At 46.0% G+C, this 27,218-nt stretch overlaps 1 protein-coding gene across 6 annotated transcripts in view; it reads right to left on the minus strand.

Moving 5' to 3' along the window:
- The window catches only part of STXBP5L (syntaxin binding protein 5L), a 3,950,894-nt gene that overhangs the window by 3,095,281 nt on the left and 828,395 nt on the right, over positions 1-27,218 (minus strand). For all 6 annotated transcript variants that reach the window (XM_069635832.1, XM_069635831.1, XM_069635829.1 and 3 more), the window contains exon 4: positions 2,719-2,819. In XM_069635832.1, the coding sequence (XP_069491933.1) occupies positions 2,719-2,819 (101 nt within the window). The remainder of the gene's footprint in view (positions 1-2,718; positions 2,820-27,218) is intronic.

The raw sequence follows: 27,218 nt of genomic DNA on the forward strand, positions 1-27,218 counted from the left end.
TCTACCCCTTTGGCGTCTTCCGTGGCGGCTGCTAGACCGGCTTCTTCCGCGTCACATGACCGCTGCCTTCCGCTCACGTGTTTCTGGACTACACTCACGTGATGCGCTCGCGGGTCATGTGACCGGGAGGAAATAGCAGCGCCAGTATTTAAACGGCTGTGTTGCGGTTCTTCGGCGCTTCACAGCTGTTTCTGTTACGGCGCTACTTACCTTTTGTCTCACCCTTTTGGATCTTGACCTCGGATTTGTTTCACAGACTGGCAACGGATAACCCTTGGCCTTGGTGCTTGCTTTTGGATCATTGTTACGACCACGGACTGCTTCACGGACTCCTACTACGTTCCGCCCTTCTTGTGCGGATTCTGGCATCCGGTGGGCCTGGCACTTGCAACGTTGCTGGGATCGCTACATACTGAAAGAACAGCCTTGCTGGGTCTCGGAACCTTCCCCCTAGGTACAACCGCTACTCCACAGACGCCTTTTGGTAAGACCGCTCCACTTACTTGTTGATTGGTTGTTGATTCTGTTTTGGCTTGACACTTAACCGGCGTTTCCTTTACAGTGGTTCGGGGTTCCACGAGTACCGCAGTTCCGGAAGAACATCTCCCACCTGTGGCCTCAAAGGCTGTACAGAGAGTGACTTTGATTCTCTCTGAGCGGCACTTGTGGACAGAGGACTCTTCGGCTACACGACAGTCAAGACACAACAGGAAGGAGGTGTTTACAAAAAGATCGAGAGTTCATGATGCACATTCGTACCTTACGAAGATGGTTAAAATGTGACACACGTCATTGCAGCATTACATGAACTAGGGGAGAAGATGAAAAAAGAAGCTGGCGTTCAAGAGGAAGATTGGTTTACCCTGGCCTTCAGCTGGGCCTCATCATGGCTTGGAACATTGGTGAAAATGCTGTTGCCCATCATCGTGTTCGACTTGGTGATTTTCTGAATGTGCCAATTGGGTCTACGGTGTTGTGCCAAAGCAGTACCTAATAGCGCAATGATGATGGTTTCTACTGGCAGTACTAAGGCGCCTTGTGATACAAAAGAAATAGAAGTACAAACTGATCACCACATGGTCTCAATGCCCTTAGGAGACATAGTTGACCACCTTTATCACACGACCATCATCCCTCCCCCTGACTGTGAAAAATTACAAAAAGTTATGGGATATGTATAGCGGAAGAGAAGCATGCTTTGCCTTTTTGCCAGGTCACCTCTAGCTCATCAATCCCTCCTATGATTAAGCCTACAGTAAGCAATTCTAACATGGTCTCCAGATCATGCTTTCTGTGTTTCAGGCATGTGGGGTTCATCACCTTAAATAAGAAATATCAGGAAAAGAAAGTATGGAGAACAATAGGTCCTACTGTTTGTGGCTGATAACAAGGCATTCATTATGACATATTTTGAAACCTTTGCAAATAAATAAATACAATAAAAAATGTTTAAAGAGCTCGAAGGAAAGGGAAATCAATAATAAAAATAAATGGCAGCACAAGGGCCACCTAACGACAAAGTTGTATGTGGAGCAACATCACCTTTGTTTGGACGTTTTGATTTGCAGTCATCCATTTGGTGTTGATTTGTTTAGCTTAGTGCATTTGGAATGCTCTGACAACAAGACATTCCCTTAGACCAACACATAGAAAATACAGACTTCTACGAGCTGTTGATCAGTGACATGAGCAACTGAGAACACACCACCCAAACCTAGATGTCCGCCAACTACGAGATGTTTAATCTGAACAGAACATGAGCATGCTGTACACTGAGATCCAGGCATGGCTGTCTGCCATGAATCTTCACCCCCTTCCTATCACCCCACACAAAGACACTTAGCTTTTATATTGACACTCAACTATTCTTCAAGGATGTTGCGATCAAGCAGACACATATGACCTGGTACAGGCTCAGCAACATTCAGCATATGTACACCCAACAACTTTTTCTCCAGCATTCATAGCCACGCTCTCTCAGGGAAGCACTCTACTTACTGGCATCTCTAACTTTATCATTGATCCATTGAGAGCAGTCCCACATGCAGCTGTCTGCCTTAACACCAATAAAAGGAAATATGAGGATATCAACTTGGTGCAGAGAGAACGCCGCTGGTTCCCAATGAAAGCAGGCACTGAATTAAAGGCACCCCGAGGCCTGCTTAATAACATCCATTTGAAAAATCTGGACTGTCATGAAGAAAAAACTGCCATCTCCTATCATCGCCATAGCAAGGAAGGATATCCAAAAGGCACTCAAGCAAGGGGCACTAACGTAGACCACTGTCAAACAAGTTCCCTTTCACGATCATTCTTTCTCCTTTGAGCAACCAAGACAAGAATTTGAGAACTAACTTTCCACATAGTATCGGGCTCCTCCAACCTGAAGATACCTCTAATAAATAGGCAAGACCCAGCAACTGCTCTCCACCCACTCTGCTCCTCCTTGATCATGTTTGCCTCCTACCCCCTTCTGAGACTAACCTACAGGCTAAATCCTTCCAATGAATTATGTAAGTGTCCCTGAATGCCGTTCCCAACCATACACTGATGAACATGGAAGTCATCTCTCAGCTTCCCATCGAGGGCCACCTTAGAGTTTTATACACATAGCGTCCGCCCTCCAAAATGAACAGAACATTGGCGTGTCCTACCATGCCTCTCAACGCATCCACAGCAATGGCAATATAGTTCTTGATGGGGATTTTGCCCACTCACCGTTCTCTGTTGAATTTGAGGGAATGAAGCACTGCCGGTCGTTTTTGTCGTAGATTCCATAGGTGAAGAGTGTCATCTGTGCATGCACTGACCAAAGCACCCTACGGTGAGAAAGAAGACAATGGTGGAAACGTTAACTTCATTGCGCAGTGGCTTCAAAGGCAATCACACAGAGGTTTTCGTTTAGTTAATAGTCAAACCAGTAATGTAAAAAGGATGACATATCTAAATTTGGGAGTGTGAGAATGTACAAGAAGACAGCTTTTTACTTCTGTCTGAGTTTTTCAGAATGGAGCATTAAACAGGAGAGATGAACCAGTTACTTACCCCTGGTAACATTGTTTTGATTGGATGTTCCTCCTACGTATTCCTCATCTTATGATAATTATCCTTTCAGCTTCCGCTGCTTCTGAATTTTCTTTCGACAGGGGGTGCTGAGCACCATCTTGTCGAGTTTATTTCCCTAGAGAGGCTCCGTTCGACTGTTAATGTCATCATCAGTATAAATAGCGCACACAGCGTTCGTTGGCTTCAGTTCCGTTTTTCCCCTTCCTGTGTAGGAATTACCAGGCGTACACTAGACCGTAGGCTCCAAGAAAGCGTAAAGTGTAAAGACACGTACATTCTACAGCATGGTAGGCTGGGAGGGGCGATAAGAAATACGTGGGAGGAACATCCAATAAGAAGAACGTTGCCAGGGGTAAGTAACTTGTTCTTCGAATGGATTGTGTCCTCCCGCATATTCCTATGATAGACTCCCAAAGCAGTAATAATTTGGAGGTGGGAGTACGAATTATATTTTGTTTTAACTGTTGAATGAAGGACCGCTTTTCCAAATTGTCCTTCCTGACTGGAAGATGAATCCAGGCAGTAATGTTTCACAAACGTGTGAACAGATGACCAAGAGGCCGCTAAATAAATGTCTTTGATTGGAACACCTCTCTGAAGAGCAGCAGCGGTTGCCATGCCCCTTGTAGAATGTCCTCTGAAGCCTTCCAGCGGGTCTTTGTCTGCTAACCTGTAACATTCCCCAATAGCCAGGATGATCCATCTGGATAGGGTCTGTTTTGTAAAAGCTAACCCCAATTTAGGGCCTGTATAGCCAATGAATAATTGGTCATTTTGACAAAATGTTGCCATTCTCGATATATAAAAACCGAGAGCCCTTTTTGGGTCCAGTTATGGAATCTTTCCTCCTCCTTTCCAGGATGAGGAGGTGCATAAAAAGTTGGCAAAATGATCTTTTGCGGCAAGTGGAAGTTGGAGACTACTTTAGGTAGAAAAGAAGGTTTCACTCTGAGAACAACCTTGTTTTTACAGAAAACAGTATGTTGGGGTTTACAGGAAAGTGCCTGTAACTCTCTTACCCTGCGGGCAGACGTTATTGCGATTAGCAAAACAGTTTTCAAGGTTAACAGTCTTAATGGGCATGAGTGTATAGGCTCAAATGAATGCATGTTAGACATGTAAAACACATACGGGTGACGTGAAAACAAAGTTTGTGGCTAATCCTCCAGGGATATAAGAGCCTTTCTGTCACTATCAATCACGGTATCACACAAGACAGAGTAAAGACTCGAAAAATATACATTTGCCAAAAGTTCTTAAAGCAAGGGGTACTTAAATTGTGTTACCTAATATGACCCTGGCTGGAAGGACACCCTGACCCTACAGGAAGGCTGTCACTAGGGTGCGTGTGGTGGACCGCCTATCTAAAAGAGGATAGGTAAAAGAGGGAAACTGCCCCTTACTCTACAATGAGTGGTCAGTCAATTAGGCCCAGATCAAAAATGGGCTATCCCAAACATCGTAAAACGCCAATAATGTTAAAAAGAGGGTAATGTGGGACAAAGGACACACAGCGGGGGGTTTTCCAGACTTTATTCACCCTCCGTAGCTTGTGCTTCCCCTACCCGTCTGTAATCATGCATCAAGCATAAATTACTTGTAATTGCAAAAAATCTTAAACTAGTATATCTAACACCTACTAGAGTTAGTTTAGACATTTTTGTATATAGAAAAGCCCTCCTTGGTATCATGTAGATACAGGGCGGTGCGAGAGGAATTACTATTGGAAGGTGTCTTTTTTACTGAGGACATCTGTCAATTGTCAGGTCGAACGGTTTCGATGATATCTTGTTTGGATCATCTTCTTCAGGACCAATTTCTTATATAGTTCGATTTAATCTTCTATGTGCATGCAGTGGCGGGGCCCCACATCCCACCTAGGGAGAGAAAGGACCTATTGAACAGCCGAGTTTTAAAGGACAATATATGTCTTCCGGTTCAGCATGTATGCTAGTTGCCAAGAAGAAATTTGAGTCCAAAGGCATTTGAGAACGGTGTTCTTACACCTATCGGGTGGTGTGTGTGCACCGCACCCAATTGCGTAACATCCCCTTCCTTATGTGCATGTTGTTCTTCAACACGTGCAAGTGCTCCACAGAGAGTACATGTTCCCCAGAGTATAACTCCAAAATGCAGAGCAAGGGTAAGGGGAAGGAGTGCAGGTACATGCTTAATACCTGTGGTTGTGCATGCATTCCACATGCATGTGAAAGGTAAGGATGATATTTTTAAACAAGAAAAATTACCTCAATGTTTGTTCATTCTCACTATTATATTGTTTTTTCCTCTTCTTTCAGGGACGCGGTGAGCATGGGTTGTGCCTCTTTGTTGGTTATATGGGCTCAATGTTATCCACAGTGAGCTGCAGGACAGTGGGGAAAGCAGAAAAAAGCTGTGTACTTTTATATATGGATAGTAACTGCTTTCTTAAATAGCCAACGATGGCTGGAATACGGGCGACGAAAGATGTAATGTACCACTGTTAGTATATCCACAGACTATCATGTGGATTAAATGGGCAGGTCACAGAGGGTCTCAAGGGGGTCATCTAAAAACGTGAATGCACCCTGGCTATTTTCTGCTGTACCCCATATTGGTGGGGCACGGTATGTCTGGAGTGTTCAAAAATCCGGCTTGGCATTTCATGAACAATCCAATTCCTTATGGGATCAGCGTGTAATATACAGGCTGAGGCGTTTAGAAGGCCTGTTTGTGGAACCACATAGGATTTGTGTCAATATAAGCAAGGTTACAGAGCAGTGTGTACACGCTGTCTAGCACCTCCTATTATGTTGACTGCCTCTGCAGGTCGTCGCGTAAGCGTATAAATGTTATCTGTTAACATAAAATGAAACAAAATAAATTAATACCACTAGGCGGATTTCGAAACTCACCTGTTGCTACATCTGCGGGAGGCTGAAGGAAGCGAGGCTCCGTTACAAGGGAAAGGCAATCTATTGGGGATCCCTTGTTTATGTATTACTTCCCTACTAGACATAGAAATGGGACTAGTAATGGATACAGTCCGTGTCGGGCATTTTTGAAGCGAGGAGGCCACTGTTAACGCGGTACTCTGGCGGCCATTATGGAATGTGCAACGGATGGCGGATATTCCCAGGTTATATTCCTCTCTCCGGCAAATTCGGTTGTCATTTCTCTATTGCGCTATGCAAATTCATGTATGTGAACCACATGGAATGCAGATGATTGAAAAAACACACAAAACAAAAAACAAAAGAACAAACAAATCAGGTTTGTTGAGCCATTTTCACTAATAAAATAGTCAGTATGTGTGAGAGACTTTCATTGTGAAGGGGCTGCCCCCATCGGTCCGGGGGTGTCAAAATTATTTTGGTCACGTACACAGTTTTGAATAAATGATGTTTATTTCATGAAAGCCAAAATCATTCCATTGGATTTCCTCATTTAGCCCATGTCTCACCGTGTCAAAGCGGAAAATCCAATTCTGCTCTCTTTTGAGGAGAATATTATTGAAGTCTCCCCCTCTGGTTGGTAATTTTACTTTTTCTAGGATGGTCCACCTAAATTGTTCGGCTGTGTGGTTTTTATTAATGAAGTGGGCGACCATGGGTGCTGTGATCTTTTTGGTTTGAATACATGACTTGTGTTCAATCAAACGTTTTCTTATGGGTCTAGATGTCATGCCAACATATTTTAGATCACATGGGCATGTGATCATGTAGACTACTCCTTTGCTGTTACAATTGCTCAATTGTCTCTGTTGCCAAGGAGTTCTCCAACCAATGTCCACACTTTTACTTCTTGTGGTTTGTGCGCACATGCTACATACCCCACATGGGGAATGTCCAGTGGGTGGTGAGATGCCCCATAAGGTATTTTCATATTCCGCATTTGGTTCTTTCAAGGTGTGGACCAAAATGTCCCTAATGTTTTTTCTTCTCTTTATTGCAAAGAGTGGTAGGGGAATGGTTTGATTCCTTGTATTGAGGATGGGCCACAATTTAATGATTTCTTTTTTTAGTATGTTAAATGCTGGTGAGTAGCTCAGGACCACCATGATCTTATCAGCACTGTCCTTCTTTGCATGATATTCGAGCGTGGTCTCCTGTCTGATATTTTTCGCTCGCTTGCGTGTATCGTTGACTACCTTCTTTGGGTAGCCTCTTGCCAGTTATTGTTTTTTCAAACTTGCTGATTGTGTTTGAAAATCACTGATGTTGGTGCAGGTGCAGCGATTCCGTAAGAACTGCTCGAAGGGCAGATTGCCCCGCAAAGCCCGCAGGTGATAGCTTGTGTATGCCAATAAAGCATTGCAGTCAGTTTTCATTTTGTACACACTTGATGTTAAGTGTCCCTCATGTAGTATGAGATGGAGATCTAGGAAGTGTGTTTCTTTTTTATCTGACTCCATAGTGAACTTTAGGTGTTGGTTACATGAGTTTATCCAAAGATAAAAAGTATCTAGATCTGCTTGTGTGCCTTCAAAGATCATAAAAATATCATCTATGTAGCGCTTCCATGTTTTGATTTTGCCATGAAATGGGTTTGTGTTGGGGTATATGTGTTCCTTTTCAAAGTATTCTACATAGAGGTTCACTAAACTAGGTGCGAAGGTGGCACCCATCACAGTCCCAGAAATTTGTTGGTAGACGGTGTTAAGCTGCTCGGCCCGAGAGGACCGCGTACCTGTATTCTTGGTGGTTGGTCTTGCTGAGGTCGCCAGTCTGGAGTCCAAGAACCGGTGAATGGGCGGCACGAGGAATCAGCCCCTCCGCCACCCAAAAGAGGAACTGGGTGAAGGGTGGACCGACCCCCAATGTCACGATAAGTACTGTCCCGATGAGCGTGACTCGAGGGTTGATGGCTCAAGATGGTGACACTGTAGCTTTAAGTAGAGCCGATTGTCGATATCATGAATCTTCCGGAACCAATGTAACAGTGAGGGATTACAGCTGATTGAAAGTCCGGTTTGTGCTGAAAGCCCCAGAGGTTTGCAGGATTGGGTTCGGAGGTAGGCAAAACAGGAAGAGAGAGAACAGCTGGAGACTAGCTGGTACTGGGCAAGTCCCGGGTAAGTATGAAGATGGGCAGACCCAGTGCCGACAGCAGGTCAGGGCTGGAGGCAGGCAGGCTCATGACAGGCCCCAGGTAAGGCTGAGGTAGGTTGACTCAGGACTGGCCACGGGTAAGGCTGGAGGGAGGCTGGCTCAAGACAAGCCACAGGTATGGGCTGGAGAATGGCTGACCCAGGACAGGCCACAGGTAAGGGCAGGAGGTAGGCTGACCCAGGACAGGCCACAGGTAAGGCTGGAGACAGGCTGGCTCAAGACAAGCCACAGGTATGGGCTGGAGATTGGCTGACCCAGGACAGGCCACAGGTAAGGGTAGGAGGTAGGCTGACCCAGGACAGTCCACAGGTAAGGGTAGGAGGTAGGCTGACCCAGGACAGGCCACAGGTAAGGGCAGGAGATAGGCTGACCCAGGACAGGCCACAGGTAAGGGTAGGAGGTAGGCTGACCCAGGGCAGGCCACAGGTAATTGCAGGAGGCAAGCTGGCCCAGAACAGGCCACAGGTAAGTGCAAGCAGGAACAACGAGGCAAGCGAAGCGAACCGCGTTGAGACGCGACTCGCTGAGGATTGCGGCCTCCTTTATGGGCCGCCGGCGCCCGAAAGGCCTGGGACGCAAGCCGTTCCGTTTCCGGACGCCGGCGGACCCATAACGAGGCTTGAGAAGCAAGCCCCGCTAGGGAGATGAGTTCGGCCCACAGCGCATGCGCGGAGCCGAGAGAGAGGCCTTCCGCGCATGCGCCGAAGGCCGCCAGCCCTGTAGCCCGTCACTCCCCTCCCGGCGAGCCCCCGGAAGCAGATGCGCGGGTAGACTCGCCAGGAGGGGAAGAGAGCGGCAGACCCCCGGTTCCCGTGTGACATAACACTATGCCCCCTCCCAGGAAGGCCCGGAGCTCCGGGTTTCCAGGGAAACCGTACATAGAACTCACGTATCAACCGGGGTGCATGTACATGTTGGCTTGGCTCCCATGTACGGTCACAGGCTGGGTACCCCTTCCAGTCAACTAAATAGTGGAGCACCCCTCTACGGAAACGAGCATCACAGATCTCGTGTACCTCAAACTCCGGGACACCCTGCACTAGGACAGAGGCCGGACGGGGAGGAGTGCGGCCATAAGCATCGACCACATAGGGCTTTAACAGGGACACGTGAAAAACGGGATGTACATGCCAGGAAGAGGGTAGGCGTAGGCGAAAGGATACGGAGGACAACCGTTTGGTAATAACAAAGGGACCCAAGTAACGAGGAGCCAGTTTGACGGGCAAATTGCGGAGTGGCAAATTCTTTGAGGACAACCACACCTTGTCACCCTCCTGAAAGTCAGGTTCTACACTCCTCTTCCTGTCTGCCTGTCTCTTCATCCGATCTTTGGCCTCACTTAGGATCTTGCTTGCCAGTTCTTGTTGATTCCGAATGTGTTTGACTAAATCATCAGCAGAAGGAACAGTACTGGAAGGAATGGGTTGAAAGGGCATCAATCGAGGATGTAAACCAGTGGAACAGAAGTATGGACTGACTCCGGTGGAAGCATGGATGGTGTTATTATAAGAAACCTCGGCCAGATCTAGTCCGTCTTTCCAGTTAGTTTGTGTGGCATTAGAAAAACAACGGAGGTACCCCTCCAAAGTCTGATTGGTCCTTTCGGTCAGCCCGTTGGTCTGTGGGTGGTAGCCAGAGCTTAGAGCTCTATGTATTCCTAAATGACCGCATACCTGTTTCCAGAATGAAGAAAGGAATTGGGTTCCTCTATCCGATATGATTTTCTCTGGTAGGCCGTGCAGCCGGTAGATGTCATGCAGAAATGCCGAAGCCATTTGGGTAGCTGTAGGGATCTTCCGAAATGGGATGAAATGAGCCAGTTTAGTGAAGCAGTCTACGACCACCATTATACAGGTGTAACCTTCAGATGGGGGCAAATCCACAATGAAATCAGTAGCGATTGTATGCCATGGATAGAGAGCTGTTTCAGTGGGCATTAATAAACCCAATGGCCGTTTTCTGGGAACCTTGCACTGTGCACATATTGGACAGCTGTCGATGTACTTCTGGACCTCAGTCGCCCAACCTGGCCACCAGAACTGTCGAGAAACCAACTCTCGAGTGGCTCTGACTCCACGGTGTCCTCCTATGGGTGAATCATGGAATCCATGTAAAACGCCTCTCCTAATGGCTCCTTTAGGTATGTAAAGTCTCTTCTGAAAAAACAAGAGTCCCTCACGTTCAGTAACTGAGTGACGACTAAGAAGGGATGTTCTTTCGGGGTCCAACCGGGTGGCTTCTGCGATGGACTTAAGGTGAGAGGACAAAGCCAGCAGGAAATGGCGAGGAGAAATCAATGGCTGTTCAGGACCTTGCGTCCCATCAACATTTTCCAAGGACCTGGAGAGAGCATCTGCTTTTATATTGGAAGTTCCCGGGATATAAGTGACATGGAACTCGAATGGAGAGAAGAAGAAGGCCCACCGGGCTTGACGAGGAGTCCGACATTGCAGAGAGCGAAGATATTGCAGATTGCGATGGTCGGTTCGCACTTCTACAGAAAAACGGGCTCCGAGGAGAAAATGTCTCCATTCCTCGAATGCGGTCTTGATGGCCAACAATTCCCTTTCTATCACCGCGTAGTTTCGTTCGCTGGGACTCAACTTGCGAGAAAAATAGGCAATTGGATGTTCCACTAACGTGGCTGGATCTTTCTGGAGAAGGACTGCTCCGACCGCGAAGCCGGAGGCATCGGCCTCTACAATGTAGGGCAAGTCCTCCTGGGGATGGCGCAGGATGGGAGCAGCCATAAAAGCCGACTTTAATACTCCAAAAGCCTGGGAAGCCACAGGACTCCATTCGAAAGCGATCTTGCTGCTGGTAAGACTGGTGAGGGGAGCCGAGATCCGCGAGTAATGTGGGATAAAGCGCCTGTAGAAGTTTGCGAATCCCAAAAATCGTTGGAGAGCCTTGATATCGTGTGGATGTTTCCATTCTTGTATGGCTAGAACCTTCTTGGGATCCATCCCAACTCCTTCTTGATTGATAACGAATCCCAAAAATTCGATACTGGTCTGGTGAAAGCTACATTTCTCTGCCTTGGCGAACAAATTGTTGATGGATAGTCGATGAAGGACCTCACGAACGTGTTCCACATGCTCGTCTAAGGATTTAGAGAATATTAGTATGTCATCCAAATAAACCCAAACGGATAATCCTAACAGGTCGCCAAAAATGTGGTCCATAAATCGCTGAAAAACAGCGGGGGCATTACATAAGCCGAAGGGCATAACCCGATATTCAAAGTGCCCAAAAGATGTTTTGAAAGCTGTCTTCCACTCGTCCCCATTCCTGATGCGTATTAAATGATAAGCTCCACGGAGGTCCAATTTGGAGAAAATACGTGCAGTATGCAGGGTTTCAAGGATACTACGTATCAAAGGCAACGGGTACCGGTCTTTGGCTGTAATGTCATTCAACTGTCGGTAGTCGACACAGGGTCTCAACGTGCCTTCTTTCTTCTTTACAAAGAACAGGGGAAACCCTGCAGGTGACTTTGACGGTACAATGTACCCCTTGTCTAAACTTTCAGATAGATATGCCTGGAGAACTTGCTTCTCGTCACGGGTCAACGCGTACAACTTCCCATGTGGTATGACATGGTTCGGCAACAGGTCAATGGAGCAATCAAAGGACCGGTGTGGAGGAAGGGGTATGTTGCCGGGTTCAGAAAACACCTGTTTGAAATCGGCATAAACCTGTGGAACCAGAGACGTGGAACATAGATGAACCCCAATGTTGTCCGTCTTTAGAGAAATCGAAACGGTCATGGTGGGAACAGATAGCTTGCATCCTTGAGCACACCTTTCGGAGGAAAAGGTTAAAGTCTGAGTTCTCCAGTCTATCAACGGATTGTGATGTTGTAACCATGGTAGACCTAGGACCATTTTGTAGTTAGGTGACTTAATAACATCAAAGGAGAGTACCTCGTAATGATCAGTAATCTGAAGAGCCAATCCGACCGTGAACTGGTTAACAGGCCCCGAAGACAAGGGGGTACCATCAATAAGCTCCACCGACAAGGGAGTAGGCCTGGAAACGAGTGGTATTTTATGTCGGGCGACGAATGTTTCGTCGATGTAGTTGCCGGAAGCCCCACAATCCAGCAGACCAGATATCTCCAGGTCTCTGTCTGGTAATTTAATCCTGACCTTTAGGGTCTGTAGAACCACTGGTTGCATGGGCCGACGAATGGAACAAATAACCGAAGGGTCTGAGGAGGAGATGGGACCTGTCGTTGCCCTTCCTATAAACGACAGGTCTCCTAGTTTCCCGACTTCTTCTTTTGTGGACGTAAAGGACATATACTCAGATAATGCCCAGCTGCTCCACAGTAAAGACACAGACGCAAAGACCTCCTTCGTTTCTTCTCTTCTTCCGACAAAGGCCCTCTCATGACTCCTACTTGCATGGGCTCAGATCCGGTCTCGGTAGATCCAAATGAACCAGCAGGCGAATTGGTTGTCCGGGAACCGCTTCTGTCGAACCGACGTCTCTCAGCCTTTCGTTCGGTTAGTCGTTGGTCAATACGAAGTACTTGATCTATCAAGAGTTGAAGACTCTCCGGCTCGGGGATGTGGAGTAATTCGTCTTTGTACTCCTCTCTCAGGCCTCGACGAAACAGCGTTTTCTGTGTAATTTCGGGCCACTGAGAGTCGGTAGCCAAAAGCCGGAAGCGACTGATATAGGTGATGACGTCATTGCTTCCCTGTTTGTAGTCCATCAACTGATTCTGTGCGACGGAGGCCAGGTTCGGCGTCTGGAATACCTCCAGAAAGGCTTTTTCGAAGGCAGCAAAGTCATTCAAAATAGGACTGTTCGTGACCACAAACGGGGTTGCCCAAGCCAATGCGTTCCCAGTTAGATTCCCCAGGATATAGCCAATCTTGGCCCTATCGTTGTTAAAGTGCGTGGACCTGAAGAGGAAATGGATCCTACAGTGGTTACAAAACTCTGCCACCCGTCTAGGATCGCCGTCGAATTTGATGGGTGTTGTGTGAGCCAATGGTCCCTCTGTCTGAGAAGAACTGGATGCTCCTTGTGTTATCATTTGGCGTAATGTTTGATTCTCTTGATGCAGGGCGGTCATCTCAGCTCTGAGTGCCAGCAATTCGTTCCTCATTTCTTGCGATTCATCCATCTCCGAATCTGAAGGCAGGCGTCTCAATCTGTTAAGCTGCTCGGCCCGAGAGGACCGCGTACCTGTATTCTTGGTGGTTGGTCTTGCTGAGGTCGCCAGTCTGGAGTCCAAGAACCGGTGAATGGGCGGCACGAGGAATCAGCCCCTCCGCCACCCAAAAGAGGAACTGGGTGAAGGGTGGACCGACCCCCAATGTCACGATAAGTACTGTCCCGATGAGCGTGACTCGAGGGTTGATGGCTCAAGATGGTGACACTGTAGCTTTAAGTAGAGCCGATTGTCGATATCATGAATCTTCCGGAACCAATGTAACAGTGAGGGATTACAGCTGATTGAAAGTCCGGTTTGTGCTGAAAGCCCCAGAGGTTTGCAGGATTGGGTTCGGAGGTAGGCAAAACAGGAAGAGAGAGAACAGCTGGAGACTAGCTGGTACTGGGCAAGTCCCGGGTAAGTATGAAGATGGGCAGACCCAGTGCCGACAGCAGGTCAGGGCTGGAGGCAGGCAGGCTCATGACAGGCCCCAGGTAAGGCTGAGGTAGGTTGACTCAGGACTGGCCACGGGTAAGGCTGGAGGGAGGCTGGCTCAAGACAAGCCACAGGTATGGGCTGGAGAATGGCTGACCCAGGACAGGCCACAGGTAAGGGCAGGAGGTAGGCTGACCCAGGACAGGCCACAGGTAAGGCTGGAGACAGGCTGGCTCAAGACAAGCCACAGGTATGGGCTGGAGATTGGCTGACCCAGGACAGGCCACAGGTAAGGGTAGGAGGTAGGCTGACCCAGGACAGTCCACAGGTAAGGGTAGGAGGTAGGCTGACCCAGGACAGGCCACAGGTAAGGGCAGGAGATAGGCTGACCCAGGACAGGCCACAGGTAAGGGTAGGAGGTAGGCTGACCCAGGGCAGGCCACAGGTAATTGCAGGAGGCAAGCTGGCCCAGAACAGGCCACAGGTAAGTGCAAGCAGGAACAATGAGGCAAGCGAAGCGAACCGCGTTGAGACGCGACTCGCTGAGGATTGCGGCCTCCTTTATGGGCCGCCGGCGCCCGAAAGGCCTGGGACGCAAGCCGTTCCGTTTCCGGACGCCGGCGGACCCATAACGAGGCTTGAGAAGCAAGCCCCGCTAGGGAGATGAGTTCGGCCCACGGCGCATGCGCGGAGCCGAGAGAGAGGCCTTCCGCGCATGCGCCGAAGGCCGCCAGCCCTGTAGCCCGTCACTCCCCTCCCGGCGAGCCCCCGGAAACAGATGCGCGGGTAGACTCGCCAGGAGGGGAAGAGAGCGGCAGACCCCCGGTTCCCGTGTGACATAACAGACGGTATCGTTGCATATAAAAAAGTTTTTTGTTAATGTGATCTATGCTAGTTCGGTGATAAAGGCTGCTTTTCCTCATGGTAGGTTCTTTTTCTCCAGGTGTCTTTGCACCATTTCTATAGTTTCCTGCTGTGGTATGCTCGTATAGAGACCCTCTACATCAAGGGTAACTAGCCACTGCGTTTTTTCATCGAAGGTGAGGCTATCAACCAGGACCAACGTGGCTGTAGAGTCCTTAACGTATCATTCCATTCTGGGGGTATCATCCCTCAGATAGAAGTTGACGTATTCAGACAAGGGTTCTAGGATTGATTGTATACCAGATACTATGGGTCTTCCTGGAATAGGAGTCAATCCCTTATGTACTTTCTGCAAGGCATAAAACGCTGGTAATCTGGGATATTCAGGCATAAGGAAACAGGCTCCATGTGCTGAGATTAAGCCCTCTGCTTCGGCTTCATCGACCACTGGGGCTATCAACGATCGAATGGAAGTAGTTGGATCCACTGGTAAAGGTCTGTACGCTTTTACATCTGTAGGTAACACATTGAGCATTTTGTTGTAATAGGTGGTGTCTAAAATCACAATTGCTCCGCCTGTGTCGGCCGGCTTTATGACAATCGTGTCATTCTTGGCAAGCGTTTCAAGTTGTTTTTTTGTACAGCTGTCATGTGTAAAAGGTAACCTGTCTATTTCTTCCAGTTTTTTAAGGATTGCCTGTTCAAAGGTGGTGGATTCCATAGTATAACTCTGCGAGGGTGGCAGGAAACGAGATTGTGGTCGTAACCCAGTTCTACTGTTTTAGCCTGATTTTTCTCATGAGTTGAGTTAACTTAATGCGTGTTTGGAAAGCATCATACCTAGCGGTAGGTACGAAGGAGAGTCCCTTTTGGAGAACCTGTGTCTCATCATTAGTCAATTGATGTTTAGAGAAATTCATGATCAATGAAAGTTTGGTTGGGGTAGCGGGAGTTAACCTCTGCTCCGTGTGACTCTTGAAGAAAAAGTTTGCCATCTAGGGCGCCCTCGGCCTAAACATTTTTGTTGTTGTTGATTTTAACCCAGGTTGCCCATATATTGCACCTGGGTGTTAAAGCGTGCTTGTTGTCTAGGGCGCGAAAAGGGTCCTGTTTGTCCCGTTCCTGTTTTTGTACCATCGTCATAGCCTCCACTGGAATTTTGCAAGGAGCCAGACCGAGCTCTCCCGAATGGTCTTTGTCCCATTTGTACACTTAGCTGGTATGCATCTCGTCTGGCTTGCCTGGCTTCTTGAGTGAAGTAGTCGTCTGTAGTGTAGGGATATATTTTGCTATGCTCAAAGGCGGCTACATTTTTTTTTGAGTTTGTGAATTTTCTTTGTCATATTCACATTACCCTCTTTTTAACATATTGGCGTGTTACGATGTTTGGGATAGCCCATTTTTGATCTGGGCCTAATTGACCGACCACTCATTGTAGAGTAAGGGTCAGATTCCCTCTTTTACCTATCCTCTTTTAGATAGGCGGTCCATCACACGCACCCTAGGGACAGCCTTCCTGCAGGGTCAGGGTGTCCTTCCAGCCAGGGTCATGTTAGACATGTAAACACCAGGTTAAGATCCCATACAGGGACTTTGAATGGAACTGGTGGAAATAAGTTAGTAAGACCCTTTAGGAATTGAACAATTGGAGGAATTTTAAAATATGAATCTTCCTCTGAAGAGCACTTGAAAACAGATAGCACCGCTAGTTAACCTTTAATTGTTCCAATCTGGAGCCATAGATTTGCCAAAAGTAACAAAAAAGAAAACACCATAGGTGTTTCTCATAGAAAGGGATCCACATTCTTATCCCTGCACCAACTGTTGAATTTGTTCCAACGTCAACGGTACAAAGATTTTGTTGCTGGCCTTATGGCCGGAAGCAAGATCTCCATTACATCATCCCGAGGTCCATATCCTTGTATCTCAACCTCTCAAAAACCATGCGTGAAGGTTGAGTCTTGACCTCTGGGTGGAGAACCCGATCCTCCTCTTGTGAGAAAGATCCCTCTTTGTAGATGGCGCATTGGAGGGCAGATAGACATATCCAGAAGGTCCGGCAAACATGTCCTCCTTGCCCAATCCAGAGCCTATAGGATCATGGATTTTCCAAACTTTCTCAACCTCCTGATCACATGAGGAATGACGGGGACTGGAGGAAATGCGTACAGGAGTCGAAACTCCCAGTCCACTACGAACGCGTCCGCTAGAGCTCCTCTTGGAGGAAATTCCCTGGAGCAGTACGGTTCGCACTGGGCGTGAACAGATCCACTTGCAGGGTTCCCCAAAGGGTGAAGATCTCTAGAAGGACTTCCTGAGCTAGTTCCCACTTGTGGGAGACTGTGCTTTGCCTGCTCAGAGCACCCGCTGCCGTGTTCTCCTCTCCGGTTAGGTGAACGCCAGTAGAGAGATTCCTTCTTGAATTGCCCAAAACCAGAGCTGCATTGCTTCTCTGCACAGTGGTAGTGACCCTACACCTACTCTCATTGTGGTAGTACATGGCCACTGTGTTGTCCATCATTATTAGGACATTATTTCCCCGTACAGAGAGCAGAAAGGCCTTCAGAGCTAATCCGATTGCCCTCAGCTCCAAAAGGTTGATGTGTAGTTTGGACTCTGATGGAGACCAATGACCACTGGTAGTCAGCTGGTTGGCGTGGGCTCCCCACCCAGTGAGTGAGGCGTCCTTCACTACAGTTATCTCCGGCCATGGCTGCCTAAAAGATTCTCCCTTGAGAATGTTGTGCTTGCAAGCCCACCACAGAAGGTCCTGAGTGTCTCTGCTCAGAACGTTCAGTTGGTCCGACATTCTTCCTGAGAATTGGGACCACTGAGTCCTGAGAGCACATTGGAGGGATCTCATTCTGAGACGAGCCTCTGGCACCAGAAAAATGCAGGATGCCATGAGACCAAGCAACCTCAAAAAGTTAAAGGCTGGAAGATGCGGGGCACTCTGTAATTTGGTAACCATCTGCAGAATATGTTGAGCTCTCCCCTCGGGTGGAAAGGCTTTCCCTGAGGAAGCATCCAGGACTGCTCCAATAAATTGGAGTCTTTGAAATGGTATCATGTGGGACTTGTAATTGAGGGAGAAGCCCAGTTTGTGGAGAGAGTGGCAGGTTACGGTGATATGTTCCCAGGCTTGTTCAGGTGAATGGGCCCTGATCAGTCAATCTTCCAGGTTGGGATAGATGTGAATCCCCTCAAAGACATGCTGCCACCACCGCCATTAACATGGTGAAAACCCTCAGGGCAGAAGTCAGCCCGAATGGTAGAACTCGAAACTGATCATGAGAACCGCCAATTGGCAACCTCAGGTACTTTCTGTGCTTGTGATGGATAGCCCCATGAAAGTAAGCATTCTGAAGGTCCAATGACACCATCCAGTCTTGGAGTTGGAGAGTCTCAAGGATTTGGGAAAGGGTAACCATCTTGAACTTCCTTCCTGAGGAACTTGTTCAAGTTTCTTAAGTACAAGGTGGGTCTCAATCCTCTGTCTTTTTTGGGAATTAGAAAGTATGGGGATTACCAACCATTGTTTCGTTCCACCATAGGTTGTATAGCACCTTTCTCTCACAGGTTCAAAACTTCCTGCAGAAGGAGCTGATCTGGAACTTTGAAAGAGTTGTTCCTCAGTGGATGATCCTGAGGCCTTTTTTTAAAAGGAAGGCAGTAACCTTGGGCTACAGATCTTCAGTGCCCAGGCATCTGAAGTAATGTCCTGCCATTCTTTCAGATGCTGAGTAAGGATGCCTCCCACCGTGGTCTTGTGAGTCAAGGCATCAGAATGCTTTTGAGGCAGCTGAAGCGGCGGCAGAGGGTAAAACTGCTGCTGTTTGGGCTGGCTTAGCACCGCTCCCTCGTTCACCATGAAGGAATATTCTCTGACCTCTGACTGGCTTGTCCTCTTCCAACTGAGGAGTAGAATCAAAAAGGCATACCCCTCCAAGATGACGAACCGGAGTACGGGTGTTGAGGCTGTCTAATGGCGGCATTAAGGGATTTAGCCTCCGCTTTTGAGGTCTTCAGCTTTTCCAAACTCTCATCGGCCTTGCTGCCAAACAGCCTCTGTCAAAGGGCAAATTGAGGAGTCTAGACTGCACATCTGGTGCAAATCCTGGACTTCCTCAACCATGCAAATCTGCGTAACAGTGCTAGTTGCCAAGTTCTGCTGATGCTGTCTGCAGTATCCAGACCTGACTGGAGGCATTCCCCCATTGCCTCCTTACCATCCTTGATGATAGCCAGGAAGCCGTCTCTTTCTTCACCTTCCAGGATGTGGTCAGCCGCCGTAGCTATGCAGTCCCACAGGATTAACGTAAATCTTGACAAGGTACAAGTTGCGTTAGTTGACTTGAACGCCATACTACCAGCAGTAAATATTTTTCTCGCCCAGGCATCGACTCTCTTATCATCCCTATCAGGAGGGATAGAGGGGTATGCTGATTGCATAATAGATGTAGCAGCTTGAACCACCAAACCTTCTGGTGTTGGATGTTTTGTTAAGGACTCTTGGTCACTGCTGGATGGCCTATATTTCTTAACAAGAGTTGTATTTACTGCAGCCGCAGTGTTTGTTGTCTCCCAATTTGTTGAGACCCTTCTTTTTAGTGCAATGTGAAAAGGCAAAATTTGATCTTTTTGGGGACCCTGATCCAAAAGATCTGTCAGGTCATCCTGCTTGAAAGAAGGAGTAGGCCTGCTCCAACCTAAAAACCCTTTCACCTTGCTCATTAGCTTCCTATATGAGGAGTCAGCGTGGTCAGTAGGATCTGGTTTACCAAATTCCAGTTCAGGAGAGGTATCTAAACCACTGGCTTATTGAAGGTTATCATACAATTCTTTTAACCTACACTCTTCTGAGATGAATTCCTCTGGCATATAAAGGGTGCCATAGTGTAACCCAAATGGTGGTGTGTTATCATTTGAAGGTACATTTTCTTCATAGATGGAGGTTAAAGACGTAAAAATATCTGTCTTTGGCAAGGGTTTGAAAACCTTTTCCTGTGTTACTGTTGGCTTCGACAACTTCAAGGAAATCGTCGTCGACTTCGAAGTTGGAGTCGATTTTGTTGAGGTCGTCCACGCCTCTGACGCTGATGGTGTTAGCGAAGGCGTCAGCATTGTGGACTTCGTATCCTTTTTTGAAGGAACCCTTGATGGACTGGATTCCCGATTTGTCAAAGCCCTCGACAATTTCTCATCAGGTGGAGATTTTTCTCAATGCTGTTCCGGCTTATGGCACGGTTTCGAAGGTTTCGTCTTCGACTTCCCTTTGGCGTCTTGATGCCGATCGACATGGGCATGGGCATTCTGATTTTCCTTCGAGGGGATCGGGCCGCATTCTCAAAGATTTTAAGCGTTTCTTTGCGAAACAGGTCCCATTTTGCTGGGGAGTCCAACATAGTTGGACATTTGATTACCTCAGTGAAGGAATAACTAGAGGTCGAAAGTGACCTGTGATGCTGTTTCTTGGCCTTCTTCGAAGAAGACGACGAATGGCGCAATCGGCTTCTCGATCGAGATCTTTTAGATCTTTTCCGTCAAGGAGAATCTCTCGACTCATCGTTCTTTCTTTTTCAGCTCTTCGAAGGAGACTTCAAAGGCAACCTCCCCACTGCCAATTTACCTTTATGCTCCCTCAGAGCTTTTTCGGTCATCGCCTGTTAGGAGTTACAGTCAGAGGTAAGGTGACCGGTACCAAGGCACTACAGACATATGCGTTGGGGGTCGGTAATAGACATCTTCGATCCACAGTCTTGGAACATCTTGAAGCCCATCTTAGGCGTTGATGGAGCCGCGGCGAAGACATTTTCGTAGATCGAAGATAGCTGGCTAAGTTCACTGAAGAAGTGAAGCACGCCGTAATTCTTCGAAGCGTTAGCTCGGAAAAACAGAACTGAAGCCAACAGGATCTGCGTGCGCTATTTATACTGATGATGACGTCGACAGTCGAACGGAGGCCCTCAAAGGACATCGACTCAACAAGATGGCACACAGTGCCCCCTGTCGAAAAGACATTTTAAAGCCGCTGAAGCTGGAAAGATAATTATCATAAGATGAGGAATACGTGGGAGGACACAATCCATTTGAAGTACTCATTATAGATTCACACTACAATAATTACATTTGTTAAAACAATTTGATCAGCAGAGTTTGCCAATTAAAATATTTTTGGTTAGCAAACCGACCAATTCGATTAGCAATTTTGTACTAATATTGTTAATATCACCAGAAGTTATTTGTACCCAAGACATGAAATTAGCAATAATACAGCAGTCCTGCGTACCGCTGAAATAAGACATTAGTGAGAGCAGTGAGGCCTTGCAAATTCTTTAAATCTACACTTCAGATAGACCTGCAGGTCTGGTAACTTAGTTTATCTATTCAACCTAAGAGAAATGCACTCGACCCATAGCAACAGAGGACAACACATTTAAAATGTGATTTCTGTAAAATGGTGAATGCCACTATATACCCACTTTGTTTGGCAAACTGCTGCTACACAGAGGTTAGCCATCTACAGTTAAACTTGTATTTGTCACTTTACTGCAAAAAAAAAATGTTAAATAAAAGATTCAAACATGTCTTTTAAATGCTATTTGCCCTTCATAAAATCTACTCGACTATGCGAGTGGGCGACAAAACTTTGTGAGCCATAGATGAGTGCCTGTAAAATGTAAAAGGTTAGCTGCATCAATGGACACAAATAAATAGTTATGATAAAAAGGCTCTGAAAACAGTTTGGCCAGCTGTCCCTTGCAGGTGGTAATATATAATACAATCATAAAGCAAAGCAACATCTGGAGGCTAACTACAGTGTTTGGTATTGCAGTAGACCTGTAGATGTACAGACCGGATGGAACTATTGATCGCTACTTTGCGTAAGCATCTAGTTCGCTTTGTGTATTTATCATGCAAGAGGAAAAAAAGACTAAGCAGAGTGGATTGTATAGCAGACAGAGAACTTGACAAACTAGGTGGAATATTGTAGTTTGTGGTCATCTCACTTTAAGGGTACCTGGTGTAAAGAAACAGGGTGGTAATACAGAATGTCAGTGAGTATGGGCTTGCTCATGGGTTGCGCACCAGTTGCAAGATGTATGCAACCTGCAGGTTACAGAACTAGGTTTGCCATCAAAAGCATTGATCAAAAGATCGTGTACATTTACGAAAGTGTTCACTTCTCAATATGATGCATCTTCCCCACAGTTGACACTATAAAATGTAGATACACTAACCTAAACTTTACTGTAAAGCATGAGGTGAAGCAGTTTTTTTTACAGTATTAACACTGTAATTATGCATTATAACAACTTACATTTTAGGAATGGAATTGCATGACTGTCTTAAAAAAATATATAAAGTTGACAGATACTGTTCTTTGCCAGACAGTATACAGAAAGCTTACTAAAAGTATCATGCCGATTTACTTCTGGTTTGCAATTTGAAAAAGAAATTCTTGCCTAGCACTCCCACACATGCCTTTGGCACTTAAGAGTGGAGGAGATGATTACTGCTGCACTTTCTCTCCATTCGCACTTGAAGTGAACAGAGAAAAGAGTGTAAAGAGCGCTGAGCGCAAGAGAGGAATGCAGGGCGAGCTGTGCTTTCATTGAAGAGGGCAACCTAAATAGATAACTCTGCTATACAAGTGTCCATTTTATTAACAAACCTACGAAATTGCATAGAAAATTGCTACGCAACACTGCTCATTTTATGCCTTGACACTAGAATGGCATATCATAGCACCCCCAGAACCCTTTAATCATCTAAAAGAAACAATGCTTACGTCTTCCCACCCAGACAAACTACCTCATGCGGCCCCTGTCTAGGCATCAGTTCTGTATGATCCTATGTCTTGCAGCACCTCAGTAGCATGCATAGCACTAAGCTGTACATAACATAAGATCAGTTTAAGGCTTTAAAGTGTAGACGCTGGGACTGCTATGGTCTCAAGTCAAGGGATTCCATTTGGGCCCTGTGGATACATGAAGAAACACCTAATTGTGAGAAGTATTGCTACTGTGTATGAAGCTGTAGTTCTTCTCTACACTGATCCATGCTCATTTCCTTTTTCACAATTAACTATTGCGCACCTTTTTCCCTTAATGAGCCTAATATGGTTGTTATTGTTTTCCTTTTACAACTATGTGGATGATTCCAAATGAATAGCTACATTCTAACATAGCCTGGCTAGTCTCTGCAGGCACTAACAACTTGTCGGACACCAACAAACTTGGGTGTCACACATACAATTCTCAAAGAACTGGAGTTCCCCCATTTTGCCAGGAACACTGCTCACGTGCCCCACCATAGCTTCAATAGCTACATTGTAGGCACCTGGCCTTTTGCTGGCTTTAGTTCTTGCTGTGCTGTTGGCTGTAGGCCAAGCCGCCTGGGTTGGGGTGCTACTGTTAGCTTTGTGAACAAAGGACCCACTCTGTCGCAGAGCAATATATGGCCCCACCCATCCTGCTTTATTTATAAATCACTGGAGATTCCCTGGCACCCTCTTGTGAAACAAGCGCAAAGGGAGAGAGATTACTTGTTGCTGATTCATCCCTAATTGGTCATTACATCCTGGCAGCAAAAGGCTATGGCTAGGCACATTAACCAAACAAATGTAACATGCATTCCAGTTTCCAGAATATCCACAATATGCTTGAAAAAATAAACAAGAGCATTCTCGTCATTTTGTCATTCTGAAAAACCTATTATATATCTCAGAAGGTTAAGAAGTTGTCTCAAATATCTGTTTGGAATCTGCATTCTGATTAAATTGTGCAATAAGAACAGCAATTCTTATAAGTCGGACCATGAGGAATCTGGCATAAAGCTCTATAAAGCACCTAATATCATTGTAGCCTTGACTGCTTCCTTGGTGGTCACTCGGCTGTTAATGGTCTGCAGCCCTCGCAAGAGCGAAGCAAAGTATCATGCTAATGCCCCCCTTACTGAGTCTCTCTCCACTCCTATCTGGGGTGCTACAGGTGCCTCTCGGCCCCGAGTAGGACTCTATTCACAAGAGTATTTGTGTATTCAAAGCTTTTTCAATTCTCTGTATCCCCTCTACACCCAGGAATATCCTGGCATGTATCTCTAACATTTCCCTCTTTTACAATATCTGGGGTTTTCAACAAACCTTTTATTCCTAGACATATTCTTGTCATGCTCCAAGGTAAGTAGCCTGGGATGCCAAAACAATACCCCCTTTGGATCACACTGTCACACTTGCAAATGACGACTGAAAATACTCACTACTGTCAAGATCTCGATCATAAACAACTTTAGCCACCGGCTAGAATAGCCCTAAAATGGTTTCCCATCTCAAGATATTTGTGTTCTAATAGAAGCTGTGAGATCATGGGGTGATCATCATACAATATGTGCGTTCTAACAGAAGCCCTTAAGATATGTCTGTTCTAATTGAAGCTGTGAGATCATTGGTGATCATCTCAAGATGTGTGCTCTAATAGAAGACGTGAGATCGTTGGTGATCATCTTAAGATGAGTGTGCTCTAATAGAAACAGTGAGATCATGGGGTGATCATCTTAAGATGTGTGTTCTAACAGAAGCCCTGAGCTCATTGGCTATCATCTTAAGATATGGGTCTTCTAACAGAAGCCCTGAGATCATTGGTGATCATCTTAAGATATGTTTGCTCTAATACAAGCCATGTGATCATCTTAAGATATTTGTGCTCCAACAGAAGCCCTGAGATGATTGGTGATCATCTTAAGATGTGTGTGTTCTAACAGAAGCCCTGAGCTCATTGGTTATCATCTTAAGATATGGGTCTTCTAACAGAAGCCCTGAGATCATTGGTGATCATCTTAAGATATGTTTGCTCTAATAGAAGCCATGTGATCATCTTAAGATATTTGTGCTCCAACAGAAGCCCTGAGATAATTGGTGATCATCTTAAGATGTGTGTGTTCTAACAGAAGCCCTGAGCTCATTGGTTATCCTCTTAAGATATGGGACTTCTAATCGAAGCCCTGAGATCATTGGTGATCATCTTAAGGTATGTGTGTTCCAACAGAAGCCCTGAGGTCATTGGTGATCATTTTAAGGTATGTGTGTTCTAACAGAAGCCCTGAGGTCATTGGTGGTCATCTTAAGGTATGTGTGCTCTAATAGAAGCCCAGAGATCATTGGTGATCATCTTAAGCTATGTGTGTTCTAATGGAAGCTCCGAGATCATTGGTGATCATCTTAAGGTATGTGTGTTCTAACTGAAGCCCTGAGATCATTGGTGATCATCTTAAGCTATGCGTGCTCTAATCAAAGCCCTGAAATCATCGGTGATCATCTTAAGATATGTGTGTTCTAACTGAAGCCCTGAGATCATTGGTGATCATCTTAAAATAGGGGTGCTCTAATCAAAGCCCTGAGATCATTGGTGATCATCTTAAGATGTGTGTTCTAATAGAAGCCCTGAGATCATTGGTGATCATCTTATGGTATGTGTGTTCTAACAGAAGCCCTGGGATCATTGGTGATCATCTTAAAATATGTGTGCTCTAATCAAAGCCCTGAGATCATGGGGTGATCATCTTAAAATATGTGTGTTCTAACAGGAGCCCTAAGATCATTGGTGATCATCTTAAGGCATGTGTGTTCTAACAGAAGCCTAGAGTTCATTGGTGATCATTTTAAGATATGTGTGTTCTAACAGAAGCCCAGAGATCATTGGTGATCATCTTAAGATATGTGTGGTCTAATACAAGTCCCAAGATCATTTGTTGTCCATCTGAAGGTCTATGTGTACTAGCACAGGTTGCTGTTTCTCCCCAACACATGTGTATTATGCTCATTATACATATATTGTACTGGATTCACGCTTCACTCATGTCTTTTCCTCTATGAACATATACATGCAACACACTGTGATTTAATGTGCTTTCTTACAACTTTAGCATTCTTGAACAAAACTAGTGTGAGTTCACAGTGACAACTCTGTAGAAGTCATTACCAAGCATGATGCTTGTTGGCTCTTGGAGTGTGCCGATAGCTATTCCAAGTTAGTATACGGCCTTATTTAAATACTTGTGTGCAGAAAGCTACAAGTCAAAATGTTCCAGATGTTGGAATCGCATCTTTTTTATACACATTTGGCTTCCATCCGCTTGAATTTACTTAATCTTCCTCAATGCTTGATTGTGAATTCAACTGCTGTGGTAGAGAGGAGTCATGCTGTTTAAGCACTAATCTTTGGATAATACGTTCAATTATAGTAATTCTTTTTTATGCTCTGTGCCATCATCACACAGATTTTCTTCATTTTCACAGACATTCATCTCATATGCTTCAGTTATATTGTGATATGGGCAGGGAGATGGAATCTTGCCCTGTGCAATTTATTTTTCTTGACAATGTAAATCTGCCTCCTCGGTCAGGAAGCAGGATTCCGCCCACAAAAATCCAGAGTCACTGGACCTACTGGTTACAAATTGGTTCCAGGCTATGACCAGTTTTTCTCTGCATGCAAACGGAGGAGGCAATATTGCCTAATTTCTGAAAATTAAAACTATGACACTTCAATTGATCTGGTGATGGAGGTTCAAATTCACCCTCTTATTCATCAAAGCCTTTACCAACTATGCCGACGACACACACATTCTTCTCCCACTAGAGCCACTATTGGTGCAAAATTGGACTATTGCAACATCCTACTCCTAGGCACCTCTGCAAATAGCATCAGCAAACTGCACAAAACAGCGCCCTTAGAGCTGCCCTCAGCATCCCCACGAGAGAGCACATCTCCCAGGCAAGAAAAGATGCCCATTGGCTCCCAGTCAAAGGACGCTTGACACTCAAGGCCCTCACAATCACGCACAGATGCCTTGCCCAGACCCCCAGCCTACCTAGCTGAAAGAATACACCAGGCTCCGGCCCATAGGCCAATACGTGACCAATACTCACACAGACTCTCAGTCCCAGCATTCAACAGAGCCAAAGCTGGCGGAACCAGCTTTGAAGTACTAGCCCCCAAAGCATGGAACTCCCTTCCGCTTAATTTAAGAAATGAAGAATCCCTCACATCCTTCAGAAAAGCTCTAAAAGCAAAGTTGTTCAACTAAACCGTACCTTACTGCACTTCCCCCATCATTGTTCCTCTAACCCAGAACAACTGTCAACACTGTCATTTTAATGTCTCCTATGTAACAAATGTCATAACATGCTTCAAGTGAATATTCTGTAACAGCGCAACGGTGCCTCCGGGCCGCTAGGCGCTTTATAAATCCAAATAAATAAATAATAAAGAGAAACACCCTTCGTAGCAATCATTAGGAAAGGAAGAGGATAGGACTGTGTAGGTCGTCACATTAAAAATAATACTCGATTCCTGCATTTTATGAACCACGTGACTTTCTCATTGGAGCAATGCAGTTTTCGATTCTCAGGTGTACTCTTCCCATTCCCAGAGTGCACACTAAAATGATCTAGAGTCAAGTAGTTCTTCTGCAAGTATGTTCACTATTTTGGAAGCACTCTTGACAGATGTGAAACGGAAATATGAGATGGCAGCTCAATGAGCCACTTAAAGGCTCCTATCCTATAAAAAGAGAGGTAGCCATAGTTAAGC

Source organism: Ambystoma mexicanum, chromosome 7p (assembly GCF_040938575.1).
Source record: "Ambystoma mexicanum isolate Mex_15411 chromosome 7p, UKY_AmexF1_1, whole genome shotgun sequence".
In the NCBI taxonomy this organism is placed as follows: Eukaryota; Metazoa; Chordata; class Amphibia; order Caudata; family Ambystomatidae; genus Ambystoma; species Ambystoma mexicanum.